This window comes from Tachyglossus aculeatus, chromosome 17 (assembly GCF_015852505.1).
Source record: "Tachyglossus aculeatus isolate mTacAcu1 chromosome 17, mTacAcu1.pri, whole genome shotgun sequence".
In the NCBI taxonomy this organism is placed as follows: Eukaryota; Metazoa; Chordata; class Mammalia; order Monotremata; family Tachyglossidae; genus Tachyglossus; species Tachyglossus aculeatus.
In genome coordinates this window covers 54,658,616-54,682,469 of record NC_052082.1, presented here as the reverse complement: position 1 = coordinate 54,682,469, position 23,854 = coordinate 54,658,616, and the positions used below count along the sequence as shown (strand labels likewise).

The 23,854-nt window shown below is 46.7% G+C and overlaps 1 protein-coding gene across 1 annotated transcript; it reads left to right on the top strand.

Moving 5' to 3' along the window:
• The first annotated feature begins 6,654 nt into the window (after window positions 1–6,654).
• On the top strand, window positions 6,655–22,241 carry AIPL1 (aryl hydrocarbon receptor interacting protein like 1). Its single transcript, XM_038759630.1, has 6 exons — window positions 6,655–6,795; window positions 9,532–9,711; window positions 12,150–12,338; window positions 17,518–17,694; window positions 21,314–21,455; window positions 21,925–22,241. Exons 1-6 carry the CDS (start codon window positions 6,700–6,702, stop codon window positions 22,125–22,127), a joined length of 987 nt encoding a protein of 328 aa, XP_038615558.1. The 5' UTR covers window positions 6,655–6,699; the 3' UTR covers window positions 22,128–22,241.
• The last annotated feature ends 1,613 nt before the right edge of the window (window positions 22,242–23,854 follow it).

The following is a 23,854-nucleotide window of genomic DNA, read 5'->3' as shown; positions in this document are numbered from 1 at the left end:
CGGTGCTGGGGGCCGGGGCAATCCCCTTCCAGAGGGTAGTCGTTCGCAGACTCGGCCGAGGAGGGGTCCACCCCAACCCCCAGGACCGGCTTCTCCCCTCCGCGTTAGCGGCGACCCCCAACTGCTCCGCCAATCCCCCGCAGCCCGCACCCACCTGAGACCCCCGCCTCCTCCCACACCCATCTTCGACCCCCAGCGCGGCTTCTCCAGCACAGATCTGCGACCCCCACCAACTCCCACACCATTCTTTGACCCCCAGCCCGGCTCCTCTCACACAGACCTGCGACCCCCGCCTCCTCCCAAGCCATTCTTTGACCCCCAAGCCCGGCTCCTCTCGCACAGACCTGCGTCCCCCTGACTCCTCCCGCACCCATCTTTGACCCTCGGCCCGGCTCCCCTTGCATGGACCTGCGACCCCCGCCTCCTCCCACACCTATTTTTGATCCCCCGCGCGGCTCCTTCCGCACAGGCCTACAACCCCCACCTCCCATCTCCGATCTCTGGTGCAGCTCCTCTCGCATGGGCCAACGACTCCCACCTCCTCCCGCACAAACCTGTGCCCCCCGCCTCTTCCCGCCCCGATCTTCGACCCCTAGCACAGCTCCTCCCGCCCCGATCTTTGATCCCCGACACATCTCCTCCTTCCCCGGGTACAGACCTGCACCCCCCGCCCCGCTCTTCGTCCCGTGGCCGGCTGCTGTCTCTCCTCCTCTGCGTTTAAACGGGGCGCGGCCTCCGCCCGCCGCCCCGTCCCCGCCGCCGATTGGCTCCCTCGGCGTTCGGGCTGATTTAACCCGAGGCTCCCGATTGGCCCGCCCGCCCCGCCCGCGATACATTCGCGGCTCTGATTGGCCTGTCCCTTCAGAGGCCCCGCCCACTCTCCCATTCACAATTTAGGACGTTCAACCTCCCACCCCGCCAACCGCTCTTAACCCTGCTGAACCGTACAGTGTGGACGCCGGGCCCTCGGATTCCGGGCTTCTCGAGGGCGGGAAGGACCAAGAGTCGGGGGGCTGTGGACTGTGGATAGGGAAGCAGCGTGGCTCAGTGGAAAGAGCCCAGGCTTGGGAGTCAGAGGTCATGGGTTCTAATAATAATGATGGCATTTGTTAAGCGCTTACTATGTGCAAAGCACTGTTCCAAGCGCTGGGGGGGATACAAGGTGATCGGATTGTCCCACGTGGGGCTCACAGTCTTAATCCCCATTTTACAGGTGAGGTAATTGAAGCTCAGAGAAGTTGTGACTTGCCCAAGGTCATACAGCAGACAAAATAATAATAATAATTTTAGTATTTGTTAAGCGTTTACTATGTGCAAAGCACTGTTCTAAGCGCTGGAGAGGATACAAAGTGATCAGGTTGTCCCATGTGGGGCTCACAATCTTAATCCCCATTTTACGGATGAGGTAACTGAGGCCCAGAGAAGTTAAGTGACTTGCCCAAAGTCACACGGCTGACAAGCAGCAGAGGTGGGATTTGAACCCATGACCGCTGATTCCCATTCTTTCCACTGAGCCACGCTGCTTCTCCCGGTTCCGCCACTTGTCAGCGGTGTGACTTTGGGTACTTCACTTTTCTGTGCCTCAGTAACCTCATATGTAAAATGGGGATTAAGATTGTGAGCCCCACAAGGGGCGACATGATGACCTTGTATTCTCCCAGGGTTTAGAACAGTGCTTGACACATAGTAAACGCTTAACAAATACCATCATCATGATCATCATCTGATCGGGGAAGGGCTCATTTCGGGGTTCAGATCTGGCCGCCTGCTCTCATAGTGTGCTCTCCCAAGCGTTTAGTAGAGAAGCAGCGTGGCTCAGTGGAAAGAGCACGGGCTTGGGAGTCAGAGGTCATGGGTTCGAATTCCGACTCCGCCATTTAGCTGTGTGACCTTGGACAAATCACTTAACTTCTCTGTGCCTCAGTTACTTCATCTGTAAAATGGGGATTAAGACTGTAAACCCCACGTGGGACAACCTGATCACCTTGTATCCCCCAAGCGCTTAGAACAGTGCTTTGCACATAGTAAGCACTTAACAGATACCATCATTATTATTGATTGATTCTTCTAGACTGTGAGCCCGTTATTGGGAAGGGATGGTCTCTATCTTTTGCCGAATTGTACTTTCCAAGCGCTCAGTACAGCGCTCTGCACCTAGTAAGCGCTCAATAAATACCATTGATGACGCTAAAATGCAGCTCACCGCTGCCCTCTCCTGCCCTCCTGTGGTCATGGCTGGGATCGCTACGCTGCGGACCTCAAGCCTTCCCAGTGCTGCCCTCATGTGGCCTTAGGCTGAATTGCAGCGCGGGCCAAGGCCTTTTCGGAGTCTCAGCCCCCGCGTTCTCTCCCTGCTGCTGGCTTGTGGCCATGATCCCATGACAGTCGCCGGGTGACTTGTGGCCTCAATTTCAGCATGACCAGTCTTTGCTCAGGTCTTTCCTCCTGTGGCCTTAGAATGAATAGCAGCCCGGCCCATGTCCCGATAGCCACATGTACGTGTTCATTCAATCGGATTTATTAAGTGCTTACTGTGTGCGGAGCACTGTACTAAGCGCTTGGGAAAGTACACGGCTGTCTTGAGTAACCAAAACCCTACTAAGCAGCCTGGCTTATCTCCCTGATCAGTACTGCACCCCTATGGCCACAGCTTTGTTTGCTTCTGTCCACTCGCAGAAGGAGTTTTCTTTAAATTTAGCCCTAAAGGAAGTGGATCTGGGGAAGCTAAAGATTCTAGGGAGAAGCACCCAAAGGTCTGACTTGCCCAGCCTGATAATAATAATAATAATAATAATAATAATAATAATAATTGTAGCTTCTAGACTGTGAGCCCACTGTTGGGTAGGGACCATCTCTATATGTTGCCAACTTGTACTTCCCAAGCGTTTAGTACAGTGATCTGCACACAGTAAGTGCTCAATAAATACGATTGAATGAATGAATGAATGAATTTGTTAAGCGCTTTCTATATTCCAGGCACTGTTCTAACGGATGGGGTGGGTACAAGCTAATTGGGTTGGATGCAGTCCCTGTACTACGTGGGGCTCACAGTCTCAATCCCCATTTGACAGATGAGATAACTGAGGCCCAGAGAAGTGAAGTGACTTGCCCAAGGTCACACAGCAGACAAGTGGCGGAGCTGGCATAAGAACCCATGACCTTCTGACTCCAAGGCCTGTGCTCTATACACTATGCAATGCTGCTTCTCCCAGGACAGGGCAGGGCAGGAGCCAGGCCAGTGTGGAGAGTGTAGGGAGACCTGTCAATCAATCAATCAATCAATCACTCTTATTGAGTGCGTATGGTATACAGAACATTAAACTAAGTTCAGCATTTAGGAAAGTACAATAGAGTTGGAAAACATGGTACCAGTCCTCAAACTCTTTATAAGCAAGAGAGTAACTGAATATAGTTAGGAGGAGAAAGAGAATGGAAAAATGAATATGTGTGTGAATGAGTGCTTAAATAGCATCAAGACGTCTGCTGAAGTGCTGTAGTGTAAGTATGTAAGTGCAAAAATGTTGAGGAGGTACAGAAGTATTTGGGAGGGTATGACTTGGGTAGAAGAAAAAATACTCAAAAGGCTTCCTGTGGGAGGTGCGATTTCAGAAGGGCTTTGAAAATGGGGGAGAGCTGTAATCTGGTGGATTGAATAAAGAGAGGGTTCCAGGCAGAGGTGATTCTCCTGGAACGAGGAAATCTTGAGCTGAGCTATATGTCCTGGGAGGTGGGAGATAAGGTCAGGAGAGGTCGGTCCTCCTGCGCCAACCCCCAAACCTTGGGGGTGAGGAGAGGCTGAAGTTGAAGCCCTGCTGGAGCCGAGAGGAAAAACAGCGATCTGCCCGATGTCTCTAGTTTCCCTTTTATCCCTGCAACCCTACATGCCAGGAGGTGAGGGGTTCATATGTTCCCCACCCTGCTATACTTGTCCTCAGAAAAATGCCAGATGATCACAAATGTCTGTTCCCCGAGGCTGTGAAGCAGTGTGGTCTAGTGGAAAGAGCACGGGCTTGGGAGTCAGAGGACCTGGGTTCTAATTCCGCCTCTGCCACTTGTCTAATCTAGTATAATAAATGCCATTATTATTGTTATTATTGTTATTATTGTCTGCTGTGTGACCTTGGGCAAGTCATTTCCATTCTCCAGGCCTCAGTTCCCTCATCTGCAAACGGGGGATTAAGAGACTGTGACCAATCTGATTAGTTTATATCTACTCCAGTGCTTTGTACAGTGCCTGGCACATAGTAAACACTCAAGAAATACCATAAAAGTTCTGGAGGGGAAGGGGCAGGGGTCAGGGAGCATGGCCCAGCAACACACTCTATGCTTCTGTGCATATCTATGAGCTCTTCTACATGATGTCATTGCGTTTAGAAACCTGCATTATATCCGGCATTTCTGGTCAGCCAAGGGGGCATCCAGGGTTTATCTCCTCCAAGAGGCCTTCCCAGATTGAGCCCCACTTTTCCTCATCTCCCGCTCCCTTCAGCATCGTCCTGGCTTTCTCCCTTTGCTCTTCCCCCTCCTCCCAGCCCCCCAGCACTTAAGTATATAGAGAAGCAGTGTGGCTCGGTGGTAAGAGCACGGGCTTTGGAGTCAGAGTTCATGGGTTCAAATCCCAGTTCTGGCAATTGCCAGCTGTGTGACTTTGGGCAAGTCACTTAACTTCTCTGTGCCTCAGTTACCTCATCTGTACAATGGGGATTAAGACTGTGAGCCCCTCGTGGGACAACCTTATTACCTTGTAACCTCCCCAGCACTTAGAACAGTGCTTTGCACATAGTAAGCGCTTAATACATGCCATCATTATTATTGTTATTATTCATAATTTTATTTATTTGTGCGGATGTCGGTTTATTTGTATTGATGTCCATCTCTCACCCTCTAGACTGTGAGCTCGTTGTGGTCAGGGATTGCCTCTCTTTAGTGTTGAGGTGCATTTTCCCAAGCGCTTAGTACAGTACAAAGTAAGCGCTCAATAAATACGATTGAATGGATGAATGAATGATGTCCACCTAGTAGACCAGTCTCTGCTGGGGAGAGGACTGATGAAAGTTGGCCATCAGGTGGCGCCCTGCACCCATACAAATCTGAATTTGAGAGGAAAATAGTGATGATGAAAAGTGGGAAAGGGGAAAAGTGGAGAAGGGGACCCAGATTTTCCATGCTCAAATGGCCTCTAGTTGCAGCCCCATTTATCTTTGCTATTTTTCCAAATGATGAGCCTCTTCTCAGAGTCCCAGAGGCTCTGGGGCTTTATGGTGGCTTTCCTGATCAATCCATCAATCTGTGGTATTTATAATAATAGTTCTGGTATTTGTTAAGTGCTTACCATGTGCCAGACACTGTACTAAGCGCTGGGGTGGGTACAAAAAAATAGGGTTGAACACAGTTCCTGTCCCATGTGGGGCTCATAGTCTCAATCCTCATTTTACAGAGGAGGAAACTGAGGCCCAGAGAAGTGAAGTGACTTGCTTGAGGTTACACAGCAGATAAGTGGCAGAGCCAGGATTAGAACCCAGGAGCTTCTGACTGAAGGAGTTTATGATTGGGGGGGGGGGGGAACAAACATTAAAATGAATTAGAGATAGGAGAAACAGCAGAGTGTAATGGTATAGGCCTAAGTGCTGGGAGAGTGAAGTGACATAGAAGCAGCATGGCTTAACGAGAAAAGCACGGGTTTGGGAGTCAGAGGATGTGGGTTCAAATCCCAGCTCCGCCACTTGTCTGCCATGTGACCTTGGGCAAGCTATTTAACTTCTCTGTGCCTCAGTTACCTCATCTATAAAATGGGGATTAAGACTGTGAACCCCACTAGGGACAACCTGATTACCTTGTACCTCCCCCCCCCCCCCACCACCACTTAGAATAGTGTTTGGCACTTAACAAATGCCATAATAATAATAATAATAATTATTATTATTATTATATCATGCAAGGGAGAAAGGAATCATTTTATTGAGCATTAAGTCAAAGAGTTTTTAAGGATCGAAAAAGTCTGTTTTTTCTCAGTGGGTGGGAATAGAGAAGATGGACATCACTGACTCCACAGTCTTTCCCCACAATTGCAATTTTCTAAAACTGGATTTCTGAACAACCGAGCAGAATTATTTAGTACTTATTCTGCACAGAGCAGTGTGCTAAGCTCCAACAGTCAGTCGTCAGGATCCCTTCCCTCGAGGACCTATCAGTTTAAGAGGGGGAGACAGTAAAATAAATCACAGTTCAAAGAAAGCCAGAAAAGGGTGTGTTTAGTGACAGGGGACTCAAGGACACCAGACTTGAAGTGCCTTGAGGACAGGGGATTGTGTTGACCAACTCTGTTTTCTCCCAAGTGCTTCATATAGTGCTCCTCACACAGTAAGTGCTCAATATATACCACCGATTGATTGGAGGTCTTCCCGGCTCTCCTTTGAGCTGCTTAGGCTGTAGGGCAGGGACTGTGTCTGATCCGATTATCTGTATCCACCCTAGGATTCAGCACAGGGATGAGCGCTGGACGAGAATGTCATGCCTGCTCTAATTATGATAACAAATAATCATGCTCTGCGGGGCATGAGCCCTGGCTGCCTAGTTAAAACTCCGGGCCACCTGTGCCAACCAGGGACTCTTTCCTCCCCACAAGGCTGAGCCCTAGAAGGAAAATCTCCATCACAGCCAGCCAGAAGCAGAATTGTCTGTCCAGTCTTTTGGCCGAGAATGGAGAAGACGATGCTTCTGAACGTGGAGGGGGTACGCAAAACCATCATCCATGGGGGGATGGGAGACCTCCCCAATTTCATCAGTGGATCCAAGGTCAGTGGGACTTCTTGGAAGGGGGTTGAGGGAGGATGGAGGGTGTGGGCTCTGAGGCAGAATGAGAACTCATTGCAAACATCCCCGATCAGACCCTTCTGAACACCCCATCCTCAGAGTGAATCGAATCTGGGAGTAAAAACTGAAGTTTGGTCCATTTTCTTCTGTCCAGCGGGACCATTGGCATCTTCCTGTTATCTTGTCCAATCAATCGTATCTCCTGGATCCTTCACTTGTCTGCTGGGTGAATCTGGGCAAGTCACTTAACCTTTCTGTGCCTCAGATCCCTTATCTGTAAAATGGGGATTGAGATTGGGAGCTCTGTGTGGGACAGGGACTATGTCCATCCTGATTATCTTGTATCTACCCCACCGCTTAGGACAGTGCCTGGCACATAGTAAGCCCTTAACAAATTGCACAGTTATTATTATTATCGATTGAGCACTTACTGTGTGCAGAGCACTGTACTAAGTGCTTGGGAGAGTACAGTATAACACAGTTGGTAGACATGTTCCCTGCCCACAACATTTGGGAGAATATAATATAATTGGTAGACATGATTCCTGCCACCGAGTTCTTACAATTAGGTCTTACAATTAAGCCCTTGTTGTAGACCCCTGTATTGTAATAGACACAGTCCTGGTCCCACATGGTCCCACAGACTCTCCCAAGCGCTAGGTACAGTTCTCTGCACAATGTAAATGGCTCAGTAAATACCACTGATGGGTTGATTGATGTCATTTCTGGAGAGGAAATCAAGGGTTTTCAATCCACAATGTCTTGGAAGCTTGGTTGGAGAGTCGAAGGCAAAATTCCAAGAAAGGGAGGCTGTTGCTCACTCAAAATATTCAGCGACTCTTTGCTGAATTTATTCATTCATTCATTCAATCATATTTATTGAGCACTTACTGTGTGCAGAGCACTGTACTAAGTGCTTGGGAAGTACAAGTCGGCAACATATAGAGATGGTCCCTACCCAATAACGGGCTCAGGGTCTAGAAGGGGGAGACAGACAACCAAACAAAACATGTAGACAGGTGTCAAAATCATCCATTCACTTTGTCCCTCTTAAAGGCTGAACGAATCTGGGAATGAGCCCTGGCAGATTAAAAGAAAAAAGAAACAGTGTGGCCTAGTGGAAAGAGCACTGTCTTGGGTCTCAGGGGACCTGGGTTCTAATCCTGCTCCACCACTTGCCTGCTGTGTGACCTTGGGCAAGTCACTTCACTTCTCTATGCCCGAGTTTTCTCATCTTTAAAATGGGAGTCAATACCTGCTCTCGCTCCTACTTAGACTTTGAGCCCCATGTGGAACAGGAACAGGTCTGACTTGAATACCTTATATCTACCCCAGAGCTTAGTACAGTGCCTGACACATAAGCACTCAACAAATAGCACCATCATTATTATTCTCATTAACAGGAATTGTAGATTCCCCAGACAGGGAGCTCACAGTGTGAGGGATCATGTCTACCAACCCTACTATCTAAGAGAAGCAGCATGGCCTAGTGGAAAGAACATGGGCTTGGGAGTCAGAGGATGTGGGTTCTAAACCCGAGTCTGCCACTTGTCTGCTGTGGGACCTTGGACAAGTTACTTAACTTCTCTGTGCCTCAGTTACTCCATCTGTAAAATGGGGATTAAGACTGAGAGCCCCATGTGACATGACCTGATTACCTTGTATTTACCCCTGTATTTAGATCAGCTCTTGGCACATAGCAAACACTTAACAAATACCATCATTGTTATTATTCATTCATTCATTCAATTGTATTTATTGAGAGCTTACTGTGTGCAGAGCACTGTACTAAGCACTTGGGAAGTACAAGTTGGCAACATATAGAGACGGTCCCTACCCAACAGTGGTCCCACAGTCTAGAAGGGGGAGACAGACAACAAAACTAAACATATTAACAAAATAAAATAAATAGAATAAATATGTACAAGTAAAATAAATAAATAGAGTAATAAATACGTACAAACATATACATATATACAGGTGCTGTGGGGAGGGGAAGGAGGTAACGCGGAGAGGATGGGGAGGGGGAGGAGGGGGAGAGGAAGGAAGTGGCTCAGCCTGGGAAGGCCTCCTGGAGGAGATGAGCTCTCAGTAGGGCTTTGAAGGGAGGAAGAGAGCTAGCTTGGCGGATGTGCGGAGGACATTCCAGGCCAGGGGGGTGACGTGGGCCAGGGGTCGATGGTGGGACAGGCGAGAACGAGGCACAATGAGGAGATTAGCGGCAGAGGAGCAGAGGGTGCGGGCTGGGCTGTAGAAGGAGAGGGGGAGGGGAGGTAGGAGGGGGCGAAGTGATGGAGAGCCTTAATAATAATAATTATTGCAATAATAATAATAACAATAATAATAAGTGCTTAACATATACCATCATTATTATTGCAATAATAATAATTATATTTGATAAGCACTTATTACAATTGTTGTTATTATTGCAATAATAATTATTATTATTGTAATAACAATGATGGTATTTGTTAAGTGCTTACTATGTGCCAAACACTGTTCTGAACACTGGCACTGTTTTAAGCACTGGTTGCACTCTCCTAAATGCTGAGTACAGCACCCTGCACACAGCAAGCACTCAATAAATACGATTGAATGAATGAATGAATGCTCTACACACCGTAAACATTCAATAAATACCATCGATTGATTGATCGATCGATAGAGGCTTAGTTGAAGAACGGGGTGAAGAAAATCAATGTTTCTTCCTTCCCCAAGGTGACTTTTCATTTCCGCACGATGAGATGCAATGAGGAGCGAACAGTGATGGATGACAGTAAGAAGGTGGGCCCTCCCATGCACATCATCATCGGGAACATGTTCAAACTGGAAGTTTGGGAGATTCTGCTGATGTCCATGAGGATCGGCGAGGTGGCTGAGTTCTGGTGTGACATCATTGTAAGTCGGAGAGGCCCCTCCCCACTCCCTACACCTCCAGTCTGTCCGTTGCCCCTACTCTTGATCTGTTTCCTGCTCTAAACTTTTGCTAACACCTTCTCCCCATTCACAGCTCTCTACAGCTGTTCGATACATTCGTGCTACTTATAGAAGCAGTGTGGCTTAGTGGAAAGAGCACTGGCTTGGGAATCAGAGGTTGTGGGTTCTAATCCTGACTGCCACGTGGCATCTTTGTGACTTTGGGCAAGTCACTTAACTTCTCTGTGCTTCAGTTATCTGTAAAATGAGGATTAAGACTGTGAGCCCCACCTGGGACTACCTAATTACCTTGTATCTCCCCCAGTGCTTAGAACAGTGCTTGGCACATAGTAAGCACTTAACAAATACCATTATTATTATTATTATTATTATTATTGTTGTTGCTGTTACGTCCTCCTCCTTCTTCCTGCTCCCCTGCAGTGTAGGAGATTATTGCCTCCTGGAGGAGAGGGAAAGAGTTTCATACTCTCCCCAGCGCTTAGTACAGTCCTTCGCACGTGGTAGATGCCCAATAAATACCGTTGATGACGATGAGGTTGCAGAGAAAAAGAAACCCTGGCTAGAAAGGGGCATAACCTAGCATAACGACCATGGGGCTGGAGTCCTTTGACCTTAGAACCCAGGTCCTTATCCTGACTCTGCCATTTACCTGCTGTGTGACTTTGGGCAAGTGATTTAACTTCTTTGGGCCTCACGGTTTCCTCATCTGAAAAGTTGGGGTTCAACACCTGTTCTCCCTCCCCCTTAGGCTGTGAGCCCCACGTGGGACTATGTCCAATCTGATTGCCTCCCCTGTAGACTGTGAGCCTCATGTGAGACAGGGTCTCTATCTGATTGTATCACTTCAACCCCAGGGTTTAGTTCAGTGCTTGGCATATAGAAAACACTTAACAAATGCCATGCTTATAGGAGAGAAGAGAAGCATGATTCAGTAAGGAGATATAATATCAGGTCTGTAAATCTCTCCGTTCAACAGCGCTACATGTGCTTAAGTGCAGAGTTGGCATGTCTATTCTAAGCCCTGACGATTTACCCTCATTCTTAGCAGATTATTTAGACACTCCTTGTGCCCTTTCCTCTCCCTCTGCTGAGTCATTAAGCTGGAGCTAATTTTAATCGGATCTCAAGGGTTTCTGTGGCTTCATCATCTGACTTGCTCCCTTTATTCATTCCCGCTCCTAGCCTCACAGCAGTTATGTATATGTCTGTAATTTATTTATTTATTTCTATTAATGTCTGTCTCCCCCTCTAGACTGCAGACTCACTGTGGGCAGGGAATGGGTCTGTTTATTGTTACATTGTACTCCCCCAAGCGCTTAGTACAGTGCTTTGCACACTGTAAGCCCTCGATAAATACGATTGAATGAATGAATGAATAAATGAATGAATGTGGGCTGTTTCATCCTTCTGGGTTGGTATTTGAGTTGGGAGGGACAGAGGGGTAGGGGCAGGAAATCAATCAATCAGAGGTATTTGTTGAGCACTTACTGTGTGCAGAGCACTGTACTAAATGCTTGGGAAAGTATAATAAAACACTAAACAGTGACATTCCTTGCACACAATGAGCTTACAGTCTAGAGTGGGAGACAGACGTAAATATAGATGAGTAAATTATTATGTGACTGTAACCTAGAGGCCTTGGAGGGAAGCAAAAAACAATGGGAAAGATGATAGTTGGTGAGCTTTCAGAAACCTAGGGTAATTGGCTATGGAAGCTTGAATGGCCTAATAGCCTCTCTCTCTCCAAGTATTAGGATCCATACTTTCCGAGGTAGGTTGGAAGGCTGAAGGGTGGAAAGGTAACGGAGTCTAGTAGGAGAGCTTGGGCCTGGGAATCAGGATACCTGGGTTCTCATCCCATCTCTGCCCCTGGCAAGCCACTTCACTTCCCTGTGCCTCTGTTTCCTCATCTGTAAAATGGGGATTAAATTCCTTGTCCTGCCTCCCTCTAAGACTGGAAGTCCCATGTGGGAGGGGGACTTGGTCTGATCTGATTATCATGTATGTACTCAGTGCTTAGTATAGTACTTGGCATAGAGTAAAGATCTATTATTATCTGGGGGCAGTACAAAGGGCAGTTCAAAACATTTTCAGCCCAACTGCTCTGTTTCCTTCCCACAAATCAGAATTCACTTCCAAACCGGGGGAGTGAATCCCTTTACACTGTAAGCTCACTGTGAGTGGGGAACAAGTCTACGGACCCTATTGTATTGCACTCTCCCCAGCACTTAGTACAGTGCTCTGCACACTGTAAACTCTCAAAAAATACCATTGACTGATCAGAGAAGGGCAGTTCTCTCTCTCCCTCTCCATCTCTCTCACACTCTCCATTTCTCCCTCTTCATCTCTCTCTCCATATCTCTCTTCCTCTCCATCTCTCTCACTCTCTATCTCCCCAGCACACAGGCATCTACCCCATCCTCTCCAGGAGCCTGCGGCAGATCGCCGAAGGCAAAGACCCTACCGAGTGGCACATCCACACTTGTGGTCTGGCAAACATGTTTGCCTATCACACCCTGGGCTACGAGGACTTGGATGAGCTACAAAAGGAACCTCAGCCTCTCATCTTTGTCATCGAACTCTTAAAGGTGAGGAGGGGAGAAGGGGATTCCCCTGCTCTCTGACTTCCTGTGCTGGGCAGAAACCTTCCTTTCAGTCAGGCAGTCATATTTATGAGTGCTTACTGTGTGCAGAGCACTGTACTAAGCGCTTGGAAGAGGACACCATAACAATATAACAGACACATTCCCTGCCCACAGTAAGGTTACCTACAAAATGAGTCCTCATTTCAAAGGGCTTCACTGGGCCTCTGTGGTTGAGGGTGAAAGCTAGACTGTAAGTTCGTTGTGGGTGGAAATGTGTCTGTTTATTGTCCTAAGAACTTAGTACAGTGCTGGTCACACGGTGAGCGCTCAATAAATACAATTGAATGAGTGAATGAGTGAATGAAAGTGCCAGGGGGCTGGGGGAAGCATCAAAGTGCTGAAGAGGTACAGAATCAAATATCAAGTGGGAAGCAGCATGGCCTAGTGGATAGAGCTCAGGGCTCAGGTCGCAAGGACCTGGGTTCTAATCCCGGCTCTGTGGCTTGTCTGCTTTTTGACCTTGGGCAACTTACTTCATTTCTCTGTGTCTCAGGTACCTCATCTGCAAAATGTAGATTGAGGCTGTGATCCCCTTGTTGGACCTGGGCTATGTCTAATCTGATGATGATGATAATAATAATAATAATAATAATAATAATAATATTTGTTAAGCACTTACTATGTGCCAAGCACTGTTCTAAGTGCTGAATCAGCTTGTATCTATCCCAGTGCTTAATACTGTGCCTGGCACATAATAAACACTTTACAAATACTGAAAAAAAAATTGTATAGTTAATGCAGAGGGGAGGACAGATGAGGTGAAATAAGGGCTTAGTCAGAGAAGGTCTCTTGGAGGAGGTGTGCTCTTAGTAAGAATTTGAAGGTGGGGAGACAGATTGTCTGCTGGATATGAAGAGGGAGGGCATTTCAGGCCAGAGGCAGGTCATGGGTGAGAGGTTGGTGGCACGATAGACAAGATCGAGTTATAGTGCATAGGCTGGCACTAGAGGAGCAAAGTGTGGAGGCTTGGTTGTAATAGAGCAGCTAGATGAGGTAGGTGGGGGCAAGATGATTGAGTTCTTTGAAGATGACGGTAAGGAATTTCTGTTTGATGTGGAGGTGGATGGGCAACCACTGGACATTCTTGAGGAGTAGGAAAACATAGAGTGAATGTTTTTGTAGAAAAATTCATTCATTCATTAAATCATATTTATTGAGCACTTACTGTGTGCAGAGCACTGTACTAAGCACTTGGGAAGTACAAGTTGGCAACATATAGAGATGGTCCCTACCCAACAAAGGAAGGGCTCACAGTCTAGAAGGGGGAGACAAACAACAAGACAAAACATGTGGACAGGTGTCAAGTTCTCGCCTCATTCTCACCTGCCTCATTCTCACGGCCCACGTCCTCCCCCTGTCCTGGAATGCCCTCCCTCTGCACATCTGCCAAGCTGGCTCTCTTCCTCCCTTCAAAGCCCTACTGAGAGCTCACCTCCTCCAGGAGGCCTTCCCAGACTGAACCCCCTCCTTCCTCCCCCCCTCCCCATCCCCCCTGCCCTACCTCCTTCCCCTCCCCACAGCACCTGTATATATGTTTGTACAGATTTATTACTCTATTTATTGTACTGGTAAATATTTACTATTCTATTTCTTCTATTTTGTTAATATATTTTGTTTTGTTGTCTGTCTCCCCCTTCTAGACTGTGAGCCCGTTGTTGGGTAGGGACCATCTCTATATGTTGCCAACTTGTACTTCCCAAGCACTTAGTACAGTGCTCTGCACACAGTAAGCACTCAATAAATACGATTGAATGAATGAATGAATGAAAGTCATCAGAATAAATAGAAATAAAGCTAGATGCACATCATTAACAAAATAAATAGAATAGTAAATATGTACAAGTAAAATAAATAGAGTAATAAATCTGTACAAACATATACAGATGCTGTGGGGAGGGGAAGGAGGTAGGGCAGGGGGGATGGGGAGGAGGAGAGGAAAAAGGGGGCTCAGTCTGGGAAGGCCTCCTGGAGAAGGTGAGCCCTCAGTAGGGTTTTGAAGGGAGGAAGAGAGCTAGCTTGGCAGATGTGAGGAGGGAGGGCATTCCAGGCCGGGGGAGGATGTGGGCCGGGGGTCGACGGCGGGACAGGCGAGAATGAGGGCGAGAACGAGGCACGGTGAGGAGATTAGTGGCAGAGGAGCGGAGGGTGTGGGCTGGGCTGTAGAAGGAAAGAAGGGAGGTGAGGTAGGAGGGGACAAGGGTATGGAGAGCCTTGAAGCTGAGAGTGAGTAGTTTTTGCTTGATGCGCAGGTTGACTGGCAGCCACTGGAGATTTTTGAGGAGGGGAGAAACATGCCCAGAGTGTTTCTGCACAGAGATGATCCGGGCAGCAGCATGAAGTATAGACTGAAATGGGGAGAGACAGGAGGGTGGGAGATCAGAGAGGAGGCTGATGCAGTAATCCAGTCGGGATAGGATGAGAGATTGAACCATCAAGGTAGTGGTTTGGATGGAGAGTTGCATTTATTGAGTGCTTACTGTGTGCAGAGCACTGTACTAAGTGCTTAGCACTGTACTAAAAATTATCTGGGCAGCAGAGTGAAGTATGGACTGGAGTGGAGAGGCACAAAAGAAAGAAGAGGCATGTTCTCTGCCCACCGGAAGCTTACCCCATAATGGAGGAGATGGAATTAGAGTATTCAGAATAAATCATCAAATGTACAAAAGACTGAGAACCATGATGAATAAGTAAATAGGTGCTAGAGGTGGCTGGTTCTATGACTGCCCCACCTTGAGGAGTTTGGGGAATTGATCAGGGAAGGCTGGGTGGAGGAGGGGAAATTTCCAGAGGGTTTTGAACAAGGGGAGAGCAGTGCCTATGAAAGAGTTTGTGTACTTGGGTACTTGTAACACTCTCTCTCTCTCTCTCTCTCTCTCCCTCCCCCACAACCTCCAACCACTGGTCCAGAGATGGAACCCTTTTAACACTGATCAGGCAAATATGCAGAACTCAGAGTGGTAGCAATGAATGGTAATGTGTTGGGAGACAATTAGCCTAGTAGAAAGAACATGATACTGGGTGTCAAGAAACCTGGGTTCTGGTCCTGGCTCCACCTCCTGCTGGCTGGGTGACTTATGGGTAAGGTGCCACTCTGGGCCTCAGTTTCCTCATCTGGAAAATGGGGATTAATCACCTGTTCTCTCCCTGAACATAGACAGGGAGCCTTGTATGGGGTGGGAACTGTATCCATTCTGTCTTGTATCTCTCCTTGGGCTTGGCACGTAATAAGCGCTTTATAAAGGGCATCATTATTCTTCTAGAGAAGTTTCCTTTGCCTGTGGTGCTCTGAAACCAGAGAGTAATGAAGCCCTCCTTGATCTTGCTGGCTGGTGCTACCCATAAATAGAAAAAAAATGCAAGAAAGAAGACACCTCAGAGAGCTATCTGTGCCTGGGTTTGTTTATTCAGGAGCACGATGATGACAGGAATTTGTCCCTCGCCTCTGTGCTGGCGGAAATGGGGAGGCTGGGTAGAATCCTCAAAAGCTTTGTATCTCTTCAAACAAAATTTTTCTCCAGAGTCTCTCTCTCTCTCTCTCTCTCTCTCTCTCTCTCTCTCTCTCTCTCTCTCTTATGGATAATTCAGCCATCCCATTAGCCAAAATGCCCTCGCTGAACTGGCAGTTCTTGACAGTAATCTTTACCCAAAACAGACAAGGCAAGGCATGTGTGGAGATGGGGAGAGAACCATGGACGTGAAAACCATCTGAAATGCCAGGGAGTCTTTCACTTTGTGAGGCAAGCGTCGGTTCTTTGCTGCCTCTGAGCTCCCTGGAGTCAGATTTACCAGTTTCTAACTCTCACTCGGGTAAAATTCACCACCACCGTGTCATCTTCAAACTCTAAACTTGTGAACAATCTTGTTCATGACAGAGAATCAGAATCTAGTGGAAATGACATAGGCTTGGGAGCCAAAGGACCGGGGTCATAATCCTGGCTCTGCCACTTGCCTGCTGTGTGACCTGGGGTGAGTTACTTAACTTCTCTGGGCCTCAGTTTCCCCATCTGCAAAATGGGGGTCAGGTACCTGTTCTCCTTCCCCCTCAGACTGTGAGCCCCATGAGGGACAGGGACTGCTTCAACCTGATTATCTCATCTCTGCCCCAGCACTCAGTACAGTACCTAGCACATAGTGAGTGTTCAAACTGCAAACTCCCTCCAGACCATAAGCTCACTGTGGTCAAAGAAAGTGTCTACCAACTCTGTTGCAATGTACTCTCCCAAGTGCTTAGTTTAGTGATCTGCATCCAGTAAGCGCTCAATAAATACCTTTGATTGATTGATTGACATATCTGACAGTTTTTTTCAAGATATTTGCTAAGTTATTCCAAGTATCAAATGCAGTTGTAAGCACTGAGATATATACAAGATAATTAGGTTGGACACAGTCCCTGTCTCACATGGCGCTCATTGTCTAAATAGGAGGGAGAACAGTTTTGATTGGAAACTTTCTGGTCTTATCAGAAAGCTGGGATGAGAGGCTTGAAAACTCCAGTTTGTAGAGTGGTGGGGCGGTGGGGAGGGGGAACTACTGTTCCATTGCTCCCCTGGAGTGGACTGCAAGATTTGGGGTGCAGAGATTTCTGGGCAATGGTGTGTGTATTTGTGTGGGGGATGAGGAGGAGAAGGGACGTCAAGCATGGATCAAGAGACCTTGGTTCTAGTCCTGGCTCCACTTCCTGCCATCTGGGTGACTTATGGGTAAGATCCTGCTCTGGGCCTCAGTTTCCTTACCTGGAAAATGGGAATTAAACAGCTGTTTTCCCCTCCACCCCTCTCACCCAATTTGGTCTGGGAGCTTTGTGTGGGATGGGAACTGTGTCCAATCTGTCTTCTATCTATCTTTGGGCTCGGCACAGAATTTATGCTTTGTAACGGGGGTCATTATTCTTCTAGAAAAGTTATCTTTGCCTGTGGTGTGTGTATGTGTGTGGGGGAGGGGAGGGAAGTGAGGTCAAGCAAGAAATCCCTTAGTCTCTCCTCCCTTTCCTCATATTTAGTACTGATCTCATTGACACTTAACTGTACTTTCTCCTCCCCGACAATGGCATCACTTCTGAGGGAAGGGCCAAGGGGTAAAGAGAACTGCTGCTGTAGTAGATGCCTCCTTCCCTTGCCAACAGGTGGAGGCTCCAAACTCTTATGAGCGGGAATCGTGGGCCCTTAGCAATGATGAGAAGATGAAGGTGGTTCCTTTGCTGCACGGGGATGGCAACAGGCTATTCAAACTGGGCCGCTATGAGGAGGCGGCAGCCAAATACCAGGAAGCCATCATTTGTCTGAGAAATATCCAGACCAAGGTAATTGAACAGCAGGGCCACAGAAGCCCAGTTCTAGAAGACGGTGGGGAGGTGGCGATTCATTAATTCCTTCATTCATCCAATCATATTTATTGAGTGCTTACTGCATGCACAGCACTGTACTGACTGCTAATGATAAATGATACATTCCTAGCCCATGGTGAGCTTACAGTCTAGAGGGAGCTTACAGTTCAGAGGGTGATCTGGACTGATGGAGAAGGCTTCCTGGGAGTCAGGAAGCTTGGGTTCTAGTACTGGCTCTGCCACTAGCCTGCTATGTGACCTTGGGGAAGTCACTTCACTTCTCGGTGTCTGTTTCCTCGTCTGTAAAATGAGGATAAAAATTCCCATCTCCCTCTCTTTGAGACTGCAAGGCTCATGATGGGCAGAGACAGTGTCCAATCTGATTATCTTGTATTAGCCCCAGAGCTTTGGATAGTGCTTGGCCCCCTCCCAATCCCACAGAATTTATGTCCATATCTGCAATTTCTTTATTTATATAAATGTCTGTCTCCCTCTCTCGACTGTAAGGTCACAGTTGGCAGGGAATGTGTCTGTTTATTGCTGTATTGTACTCTCCCAAGTATTGCCAGTTGTTGGGTAGGAATTGTCTCTATTTATTGCTGAATCGTACTTTCCAAGTGCTTAGTACAGTGCTCTGCACACAGTAAGCGCTCAATAAATGACTGATTGATATAATAAGCGCTTAATAAATGCCATCATTATTTGCTTGCAGCTTAAACACATCCCAGACATTGCTGATGAGTGAAAGAAGTCAAAAGCAGGGGACACAGGGCTCAGCCACTTGTTTGCTTTGTGACCATGGGCAAGTCACTTCTCTGGGCCTCAGTTACCTTATCTGTGAAATGGGGATTCAGTCAATATCTGGTCTTCCTCTTACTTAGATTGTCAGGCCCGGGTGCATCGGAACTGATTATCTTGAATTTCCTCCAGTGCTTAGAACAGTTCTTGACACATAGTGATCCCTTAACAAATAGCGCAGTTATTAATATTAATATTAATGCTTTTCTGTGGGGTCTTTTGAGGGGAGAGAATGGGGAGGACCAACTAGATTTACTTAAATGACTTTTCCTTGATCATCTGAGCATGGAAGAAGAGGATAATTCTTCTAAACGCCCCAAACCTCAAGGGGAGTGTTTCATTTTCTAGACTGCAATAAAATGCAGCAAAAAAGTATTCTTTTTTAAATGGAAATGCCGGTAAATTGTTTCTCCCAATATAAAGCTGATATGTGTAAACACATATCATAACACATGGAAATGAATTCACTTTGAAATTTTCACTGCAGCAGCAATGAAATGCCTTAAAAAATTGATGCCTGACATGTATGTTTATTTAAACATTTCCTTTTTGGCATCAGCAAATGGAAAAATAGATGAAGGTGTACCAATCAATTCAAGGGGACATTAGAACTGAATGAACCTTCTCCAGTTGTTAGGTCTGGGTGGTAATTTTTAAACCTTAATATTCCAGACATTATTAAAACATATATAATCTGGCCGGTGAAGTTTCCTAATAAATGGATTTAATTCTTCAGGTGCTGAATTCTTTTATTGCATTTCCCTGTCGAGAGTTTGAATTTTTATATCTTGAAATAAATCCATTTTAAGACATCTCTCCGTGGGACACTCCTTATACATTGCTCTGGTTCACACTTCTCTTTTAAAAGTGAAATTGGATCTTTGGCCCCTTGGCTTTTCCTTTTTTTTTTTTATAAAAAAAAAGAGATCATCAAAAGAGATGGGGACATCAAATGAGAAGGCCTCCAAGTCAGGAGACCAGAGTTCTCCCAGATATATATATATATATATATATATATATATATATATATATATATATATATAATGGTACTTGTTAGGCGCTTATTATGTGTCAGGCACTGTACTAAGCCCTGGGGTAGATACAAGGCAATCAGGTTGAACACAGTCCATGTCCCTCATGGGGCTCACAGTCTTAATCCCCATTTTATAGCTGAGGGAACTAGGCAAAGAGAAGTTAAATGACTTGTCCAGAGTCACACATCAGACAAGTGGAGGAGCTGGGAATAAGAACTCAGGTCCTTCTGACTTCCACACCCGTGTTCCATCCACTAGGCCACCCTGCTTCTCAAATTGATATTCCCTCTAGCCAGTCCGGAAGGCCAACTGGTCCATTCTTGATGACCTCAGGGTGCCAGGAGGCTTAATTAGCAAGCAAGATTTGTATGTTCCCATCAGGGCTTCCGGAAAATCACCTCCAATTGGTATAAGTCATCCCAGCCTTAATCGATTGATCGATAGTATTCTGCAGAACATGCCAGTAATGCTTCTGAAATTTCAACAGAGTTAGAAAACATGATCTCTGCCCTCAAGGAGCTTGCAATCTAGCAGGGGTGTCAGACAGAAAATAATTTGCAGGTAGAAAGGAGAGAGAAAAAAAAACCAGGTATGTGATGACAAAGCACTTAAATAGACGGGAAGTTGATGTGAACAGAAATGCTACGGGTAAGTGAGAGTATTTAAGTGTATAATTGGAGTGGGAATCCTGAGGATGCAGTTGGGGGAATACGATTTGGGGGGAAGAGAAATAGGTTGGAGAAGGCCCCTTGCAGGAGATGGGGTTTATGGGGGGAGTTTGAAGATGAAGAGAGTTGTCGCCTGCTGGCTTCAAAGTGTATAGGAGTCTTGATTCACTGATCAGGATTTTCCAGGCACAGGGATAAGATAAATGATATTGTGAAATCCTGAAAGGCCAGGGACTATATCTAAACTTGCTCATGTGTTAATACAGTGTTCTGCATACTGTCCATACTTAATAAATACTATTACTATTACCCCATTCATCTGGAATTCTCCCACAGTCTCCAAGCCTTGTATTAACAACTGTACGTATCTCATTGCCTTTCTCTCCCTGGGTTCTGAGGCCTTTAAAAGATAAAAATCCAATTAGCATGAGGGAGAATACTACTACTACTGTTACTAATATTTGTTAAGCCTTTTTCAAATAACACTTGCTAAGTGCTTTCTATGTGCCAAACACCTTACTTAGCGCTGAGGTAACTGCAACACAATCAAGTCAGACACAGTCCCTGTCCATATGGGGCTCAGTCTTAGGAGGGAGAACAGGTGTTGACATTTTACAGATGAGGAAACTGAGGCAGAGAGAACTGAAGTGATTTGCTCAAGGTCACACAGCAGACAAGTGGCAGAGCTGGGATTAGAACTCAGGTCCTTCTGATTCCCAGGCCTGTGCATCTTTTTGTTGCATGGCTCAGAAGCAGCATGGCCTAATGGGTAGAGCCCAGGACTGGGAGTCAGAAGGACCTGGGTTCTAATCCCATCTCTGCCACTAGTCTGTTGTGTGACTTTGGGTAAATCACTTCACTTCTCCATGCCTCAGTTCCCTCATCTGCAAAATGGGGATTAAGACTGTGGGTACTATGTGGAACAGGGACTGCGTTCAACCCAATTACCTTGTATTCTACCCCAGTGCTTAGAACAGTGCCTGGCACATAATAAGTGCTTAACAGATACCACAATTATTATTTTTAATATTATTCAGAGCCTGCTTATCGAAAACTGAGAAGCTGGGAAGCAGGACTGATGCTCGTGTGTTTCAGGAAAAAGCTTGGGAGGCCCCATGGCTGAAGCTGGAGAAGATGGTGAACACCCTAATCCTCAATTACTGCCAGTGTTTACTGAAGAATGAAGAGTACTACCAGGTCCTGGAGCACACCACTGACATTATCAAATACCATCCAGGTATGTGGGTTCCTCTTGTGCTGGAGGCCTCAATTCCCTCATCTGTAAAATGGGGATCAAGACTGGAAACTCCACGTAGAGCAGGGACCCGATTTGCTTGCATCCACCCCAGTGCTTAGTAATAATAATAATAATGATGGCATTTGTTAAGTGCTTACTAAGTGCAAAGTACTGTTTTAAGTGCTGGGGAAGTTAGGTTATCCCACGGGGGGCTCACAGTCTTAATCGCCATTTTCCAGCTGAAGTAACTGAGGCACAGAGAAATTAAGTGACTTTCCCAAAGTCACACAGCTGACAATTGGCGGAGCCGGAATTTGAACCCATGACCTCTGACTCCAAAGCCTGTGCTATTTCCACTGTGCCACACTGCAACCTGGCACACAGTAAGTGCTGAACAAATACCACAGTTATTATTGTTATTATTATTTATGTTTTCCTAACCACTCCCCCCCATTCTCCCGTCTCCCAGGAATTGTGAAGGCTTATTTTGTGCGAGCCAGAGCCCATGCGGAGGTCTGGAATGAGGCTGAGGCCAGAGCTGACCTTCAGAAAGTGCTGGATCTCGATCCACAGATGCAGAAAGCTGTCAGCAGGGAGCTGGGAGTTTTGGAGAGCCGGATGGAGGAGAAGAGAGAGGAAGAGAAACTCAGATGCCGAAGCATGTTTCGCTAAAGGATGAGGCCTGCGAGCCTCCCTGTGGCTGAAATTTGTTTGAAATCCACTTGGAATGATATGACTCCCCTCTTCATGCATAACCACTCCAGCCTCCTGTATCTTCTCATTAGTGGAAGGAGATTAAATATGATTTAGCAAACAACCCCAGGTGGTTCTGTTTTGTTTTGTTTTTTTCTCTGCCTTGCATCTCCTGAGCCAGAAACAGGGTGATCACTTATCCAGTTTTGCATTGGGCAGTCCGGTTTTCAACTGGCTTGTCCATGGTATACTTTCATGTCTTGGTTTTTATTTTCAAAGACAGACTTCCCCCTGCCAAGGTCCTCAATCAATCAATCAGTCGTATTTATTGAGCACTTACTGTGTGCAGAGCACTGTACTAAGCACTTGGGAAGTACAAGTTGGCAACATATAGAGACAGTCCCTAACCAACAGTGGGCTCACAGTCTAGAAGACTGTGTCCAGCTCGGACACTGCGCTGGACTTCACCAGGAGGGCAGTGCAGAAGCTTTGGGGGATGTTGGGGGGCTCAGGGGTCCTCTCCTTCCAAGGAGAAATGCTCGAGATTTGGGCAGCATCAGGGGACCCTCACAACTCCCTCACAATGTCAATCAGTGGTATTTATTGAGCACTTATAATGTGCAGAACACTGTACTAAGTGCTTGGGAGAGTACAATACAGCAGAATTAGCAGGCCTCTTGGAGGAGATGTGCCAGGCTTTGAAGTGGGGGAGAGTAATTGTCTTCAGATTTGAGGAGGGGGGGTGTTCCAGGCTAGAGGCAGGACACGGGCCAGGGGTTGGCGGTGGTCTTTATATGTTGCCAACTTGTACTACCCAAGCACTTAGTACAGTGCTCTGTACACAGTAAGCGCTCAATAAATATGATTGAATGAATGAGTTTGATGCGGAGGTGGATGGGCAACCACTAGAGTTTTTTGAGGAGTGGAGTGACATGTCTTGAATGTTTTTGTAGAAAAATGATCTGGGCAGCAGAGTGAAGTAGGGACTGGAGTGGGGAGAGACAGGAGGCTGGGAGACCAGCAAGAAGGCTGATGTAGTTTTCCAGGAGGGATAAGATGAGTGATTGTATTAATGTGGCAGCAGTTTGTATGGAGAGGAAAGGGCAGATTTTAGTGATGTTGTGAAGATGGGACCAACCGGATTTAGTGATGGATTGAATATGTGGTTTGAATGAGACAGAGGAGTCAAGATAACACCAAAGTTACAGGCTTGTGAGACAGGAAGTATGGTGGTGCCATCCTACAGTGATGGGAAAAGCAGGATGGAAATACTGGGCAGATGGACTTAGCTATTTCCAGTGACAGACACTTGGCACTAAGAGGATTCTGGGAATTAGAAAAGAATGATTGTTTTCGTGATCGTGATCCTGAAGTCGTGTGGATGCCATTGTGCATGTGTTTGTCAGGAAATAACTTGGTCCAGGAGCTCCGTGAGCTTCCTCTCACAACATGAGGAATAATGATAATAAAAATAACAACAACAGTGGTATTTAATAAGCACCTATTATGTGCCAGTCAGTGTACTAAGCGCTGGGGTGGATACAATCAAATTGGGGCAGACACAGTTTCTGCCCCACATGGGGCTCACAGTTTTAATCCCCATTTTATGGATGAGGTAACTGAGGCCCAAAGAAGTGAAGTGACTTGGCCAAGGTCACACAGCAGACAAGTGGCGGAGCCAGGATTAGAATCCAGGTCCTTCTTAC

Bases quoted from the DNA above. Each gene is read 5' to 3' on its own strand.
- AIPL1 (XM_038759630.1), top strand. From the start codon at position 6,700: ATGGAGAAGACGATGCTTCTGAACGTGGAGGGGGTACGCAAAACCATC. The intron at 9,712-12,149 runs GTAAGTCGGAGA...CTATCTCCCCAG, and splicing joins AGTTCTGGTGTGACATCATT to CACACAGGCATCTACCCCAT. The intron at 21,456-21,924 runs GTATGTGGGTTC...CCCGTCTCCCAG, and splicing joins CATTATCAAATACCATCCAG to GAATTGTGAAGGCTTATTTT.